This window comes from Hippocampus comes, unplaced genomic scaffold, assembly GCF_001891065.2.
Source record: "Hippocampus comes isolate QL1 unplaced genomic scaffold, H_comes_QL1_v1.1 scaffold17, whole genome shotgun sequence".
Lineage (NCBI taxonomy): Eukaryota > Metazoa > Chordata > Actinopteri > Syngnathiformes > Syngnathidae > Hippocampus > Hippocampus comes.
The window spans coordinates 790,151-795,673 of record NW_017805002.1 but is presented as its reverse complement, the minus strand read 5'-3'; the positions used below and the strand labels follow the sequence as shown (position 1 = coordinate 795,673).

At 41.2% G+C, this 5,523-nt stretch overlaps 1 protein-coding gene and 1 long non-coding RNA gene across 2 annotated transcripts; one reads left to right on the top strand and one right to left on the bottom strand.

The window, feature by feature from the left end:
- The first annotated feature begins 6 nt into the window (after positions 1 to 6).
- Positions 7 to 2,515, top strand: LOC109507192 (uncharacterized). The gene is made up of 2 exons (XR_002166423.1): positions 7 to 797; positions 1,501 to 2,515. It is a non-coding gene; the product is annotated as an uncharacterized LOC109507192 (long non-coding RNA).
- cenps (centromere protein S) lies at positions 2,324 to 4,360 on the bottom strand. The gene is made up of 5 exons (XM_019856442.1): positions 4,148 to 4,360; positions 3,940 to 4,063; positions 2,740 to 2,773; positions 2,592 to 2,658; positions 2,324 to 2,487 (listed from the first exon to the last, which is right to left on the bottom strand). Exons 1-5 carry the CDS (start codon positions 4,175 to 4,177, stop codon positions 2,392 to 2,394), a joined length of 351 nt encoding a protein of 116 aa, XP_019712001.1. The 5' UTR covers positions 4,178 to 4,360; the 3' UTR covers positions 2,324 to 2,391.
- Positions 4,361 to 5,523: the final 1,163 nt, after the last annotated feature.

Below are 5,523 nucleotides of genomic sequence, written 5' to 3'. Positions count from 1 at the left end.
TTTTTTTTTTAACATTATACTCGTTTCTTCACTGGCTGTCAAGGCGTCAGAAAAAAAAAATCAGTTCTCATCTCTCGTTTTCCACCAATCACACGTCATTCAGTAAGATGTGCCTCAGAATGTCAGTTGTTTGCTCCTCTTTGTGGTCTGTGTCATGGTCATCTTAGTAGAGATGGCTCCTGTCTTGCTTTGGAAAGCGGAGATGTGATTCTACTTCCGCTCAATACTGGGGCGGATTTATTCTCGTAGACTTCAGGGTCACCGACCACCCAAAAATCCTGGACGCTTTTATTCATCACCCGGCGGCTCTCCCACCCTTCAATTTTTCTGCATAGCAACCCTTGGAAGAAAAGTTTGGACACCCCTAATGTATCGATTAGTGACTAAAATGATTTCCCCACCCCTCCTGTCTCCTTCATATCAATTTCAACTGGATTCTCTCATGCATGTATTGTGTAATGTAATGATTTGAGTTGAAGAAAGAAATATGTATGTTTGTTGTTTGCCATTATCCAGCTACGTTCTAATTTTGAGGCAATATTGCATTGAGGAGAATCTGGTTGAAAAGTTTACCTGTTGTTTTTTTGTCAGTGCAACTTTTATTTGCAGTCAAACATGGACAAAAGCCTTCATTGAAATCTCTTCTGCAGTTGACCTCTCTTCCATTTTCCTGCAAGGAAGCTCCAATATGGCAGCATTGTCGCAGGGGCGATAAGTGCTATCACTCTCCCTCTTCCTGCCCGTGTAAATGCTTTGCCATCAAACAACGGCTTCACTCCGCATGTTCTCATGAGACGGTGGGTGTGTTTTCACTTTTTTAAGAAAAAAAATCCACTTATGATTGGAGAGAGATCTGCGCAAGTGACTTTTTTGGATGCGGGGGGGAATCTGATGAGTGCGGATGGCTTGTGGCGAAGAATGGAGCGGTTGGTGAGTGAGCGGACTGAGGACTGCTTGTGCGGTGAACGAGCCCCCCAAAATGTGACTGATTTTCTATGAATGTGTGAGTGGAAGCAGCGGATGCTACAAGCGCCTCCCATCCCCTTGAACGTGGACATCTTTATGATGAGTGTGTCAAAAGATTGTTTCATTTTATTTTTTCCTTTTAATCTTTGCAAGATTTTCCACTTACTCTTAATGTGTCGACATGACAATGTAGTGTGGAGTGTTGTGCTCTTTGTAATGCTTCTATAATCTGATTTGAATGCTGTATGGTGTGTGCTGTTCCTTGTTCCTGAACTGATCTGTACGTGTGCATTTGATGTGGATGACTCGGACTGATGAAACCCTGGTGGGGGGCACACGTGTGATGTGAGAAGATGGAGCGGTGTCCTATTGGTCGCCCCTCACCCTCCCTTTTTATATAGACTATTGATGTTTGTGAGGTGTTTGGATAAAGATTTTAAATGAAGGGAACTGTCTTAATAAAGTTCATCTGAATAGATTTAGTTGATGTGACTTGCTGGGGATGAAAGAAACTAATTCAATTCACACATCTAGGGACCTTGGGCTCCGCTGGTCGAGGTCTCCATTTGAACCCCGACTGAAGGACGAAGACGGAAGTTCCAACACTTTGAGTGTGTGGCCTTCTCAGACACGGGGTAGTACCTGTCTTTTTTTGCTCACTTTTTTAGCTTGTTGAGAGAGAGCGAGAATGCGACTTTTTTCCTCTGCTTGTATGGCGTAAGAGAGATTTTGATGAAAAGCTGTGAGTGTTTGGATAAAAGGGTCTTTGCTTCCGTACTCTTTTGGTGATTGAATGACTGCCTGTCAGATGTCACATCTGTGAAACGGTCACAGTGTTACTGCACTTTTGTAGAAAGCTTACAAAGTCATCGAGTATGGCTACTTGACTAGAGCTGGTACGAATGCATCAGCAAGGCAAATGGGTTTACACTGCAGGTTCACGTGCCCAGTTCCGATTAAATGCCCATATGCGTTTGTTGTGCATTTCAGGTAACACATATTACATATGGCTTTGTTTAAACTGATTGAACACGCGGGTCAAATCTAATTTCTTCAAGTCGTGACAATTGCTTTCAATGTGGGTAACCCTCCACATGACTTCGCTGGCCGTAGTCTGTAATACCGCGTGTTTAATTTGACACACCTCATGTAGCATATTGTGTATGCGTTTGTTATCCGTCTTTCTGTAGGCATGACAATGATCTCAAATTAGGCAATTTCATTCGGAAACCCTCCATTTACACTGCCATGACATGCTAATTCTGCCACCCGACAACGAAAACAAACATTGGAATTGTGTCACTTGAACTATGCAGTGCAAATCCCGCGTTCGAGAGACCAACAACCTCAATATGTCTGAAGTGAATTTTTGACGTTTATTAGAATATTTGTGGCAAGAGTGGGGAGTAAGGACCCGTCTGTGCCTTATTCTCTGCTCTGAGTGTCTTTGTTCTTCCTCTTCTTTTTCAAAGACTTCTGCTCCTTTTCCACTTCTTCGCTTTTCCTCTGTATGTGCAGTGACTGAAATAAAGGGGAATCAAACAAGAAATTTTGTCTGTTGGAGAATGTTTATCTTTTGGGGTGTGGCACATTGTTCAAAATATTTGATCCAAAAAAAAACTCACCAATGCAGTACTGCGACGGGCCAAAAGTTTTACATCTTCTGCTGACACAGTGCATCTTTTTGCATGTCTGTAATCAGAGTTCAGCGGGTATTGAGGTGAACCAACAAAACCCCAGCTCACAATTATATGTTGAAAAAAAAATGCTTACTTTGCAAACGCTTCCAAGTCTTTAGCAAATATATCTGTAAGAGAACCAACAAAAAGCCTTTTGAGTCAACGTCGGTTTACATATAACAGATCGTGTGCTTTTGGTACACATGCGCAAGCTATTGCGATCCAGTTGAGGTTTTGCATCTGCAAACTATACCCTCAGTATTAGACAACTGTTAAATGATTCTAATTTTTGAATTGATGATTTTCAAAGGCAACTCAAAATGTTAAACATCCACATCATAATTTACCCTTTGGGAAGACGGTCAGTTTTTGTACATTTTTAAAAAAAACTAGACACTGGAAGCTATTAACTGTTTTAGGTAATTTTATTATTCTATATATTTTTTTACATTCTGGTAGCAGAACATCCCCCTTCTCATTTTGCAAATCAAACTAAGATGTACAGTATGTCAATGTTTTTTTTCTTTAACAAAGGAGGGTGTGATTAAGATAAAATACTTTATTGATCCTTGTAGGGGAAATTTACCACAGTACAGCAAAGCAGCAGATTGTTTAAAACAAACAAAACTGAAATTATGCATTATGAAGTTAGTCTTATTTTTAATCGTAGAAAAGACAAGATATTAAATATAAACACATGGATAGGAGATTTAGAGACTGGAGGATGAAGCAGAAATTATTCAGGAATTAATCCAAACTGCTAAAAATGTATCAATGTAAATTGTACTGTACAGTATTTAAAAACAGACATTATTATATATTTCCCAATAAATTCATGGGAGGTAGATTGTCTTACTTAGCTTCTGTCTGATTTTAAAAACGGGACATGTCATCTGCAGATATGGGTGTGGTGGGGGGTTGTTAAAGTGCATGTAAAATACGTCATTTCAGTATTATAACATGAATTGCCTGACTGTCACGATATCAAAGAGAAACCAACAATTTGCTGGCCAAAATTGTTTTTGTGTTGATGCTAAGTATGAAAAAAAGGTTTAATCAAAGTAACTCATTTGTTCATTCTTGTTTTTATCAAAACATTCAAACATGACTTGAGCAACTATGAAGCGTGTGTTCAGAAACTAAAACTGAGCATAGTATACTTAATCTCAATGGGGAAAACTACTTTCCAAGTATTTTCTCTTTAATTAAACATCTTTCTAGCAGTAGTTTTCGTAAAAGTAACCATCAGAGAGAAAGTGGACGAACGGAACGTCAGGAATTAGTCGGCACCCACCACATTGTCTGAAGGCTGTCTCGGTTATGGCTGCGACCACTTGTCGGCTAAAAGCTCTATGGTGCTCCTCGCCCACTTTGTGACACATTTGACCAACCGTGTAATGTAAGGCCGCCTTCAGTTGCTGAAATGGACAGTGCGTCATTAACATTTAACTTACAGTAGGTGTTAGCATTATCCATAAGTGTCACCGTGTTTGTTTACCTACCAGACGTGTTTCGTCCTCGCTCTCTGACATTTTTGTGTTGAATCGACTAATCTGAAAATAAGATATAGCTTAATTTGGCCCTCGACACAAACACAAAATGGTCATAAAACAGCAACCAAATGAGAGGCCATATAGCTTGTGTGATTTGTTTGTTTTTTTAGGGTGATAGTCGTTGGAAGGAACTTCGCGGCAGAACTTCAAGACAAACTAGTGATGTGTCGGTCGCGAACGAGCCGGTACAAAGAGCCGGCTCTCTCTCGCTCGCTCTCTCGCTCTCCCCCCACTCCCCCCTCCCCAAAGGAATTGACTTTCCCAGTTCCAACTCGTCCAGAGGATCATAAACACAACGACAAAGACCAACATGGTGAGACAGCACCTGATAAAGGTACCCAGAGAGTTGTATTTTTTCGGTGGGACTGTACTTGTAAAGGTGAGAGCCACTTCAGTCGAAGGTGTGTCATTCCTATTGGTCACCAGAAGACGGCGCCCTTACGTTTCGTAAAGATCTTGTCAACACAGTCGACGACGGGCGCGAGCCTCTTGGTAGTTTGCGGTCGAATTTTACAATGATTCTTACTGCTGTTAGTTGACATTGGAAAGCGAAATCGGGTTTATTGTTTCCCCTTGCCAATGGCGGGCCCTCTGCTGGAGTTTGAGACCGAAAGGTTTCTGACATGTTGATCGATATATAGTGAATACTTTGAGGGGGAAAAGTTATCGGGGCCCTCAGAAAGTCATCCGATGTTTCCTCCCCAATCTGAAACGAAGTTTGATTTCACCGCGATCCTTTGGGTTTTGCAGGTTCCTCAACCCCCGGCCCCGTTGGGACCAGCAGAGAGCACCCCGCAAGCATCCAGACGAGACTTGCGTCTCAACCATTCCAGCGGAGTTGCCCTGATCAACAAAGCATCTTGAAACAATGAATAAAGTGAGAAGGGTCCAGCTGCAGGCCCGGAGGAGGCCGATTCAGAGCAGGTAGGTTTAGGGAAGTAACTTTACGACGGATATGACGTCAGAAGGATGATGCCCGATTCCAAAGTAAGTCGCATGTGGATCTTAAAAAGTTTAAAAGGCCCTGTAATTGGAAGATAATTTAACAGCAAAATCAACTAAAAGTAAAACGGAGTTGTGTTATTTTAATGCACGACAACAACTACGACGGTAATATTGAGTCGACGAGCGTCAATTAAAACTTTATGCTAACTTTAATCCCGGTTACACTCACATTCTCTCGACCATAGAATATATAGCGCAAGTGAGGATGAAATGTTTCAGCACGCCTAGTTGTTTATAAATTGGATGATAATGTCAAAACGACATTGACATTAATAATTTAATTACGGATGAATATATGTATGTTTGTGAATGGGTAAATA

Excerpts from the sequence above, each read along its gene's own strand:
- cenps (XM_019856442.1), bottom strand. The coding sequence starts at position 4,177 with ATGTCAGAGAGCGAGGACGAAACACGTCTG. Across the intron at positions 4,064-4,147 it reads GCGAGGACGAAACACGTCTG|CAACTGAAGGCGGCCTTACA; the intron begins GTAGGTAAACAA and ends TGTCCATTTCAG. Across the intron at positions 2,488-2,591 it reads CCCGTCGCAGTACTGCATTG|TCACTGCACATACAGAGGAA; the intron begins GTGAGTTTTTTT and ends CCTTTATTTCAG.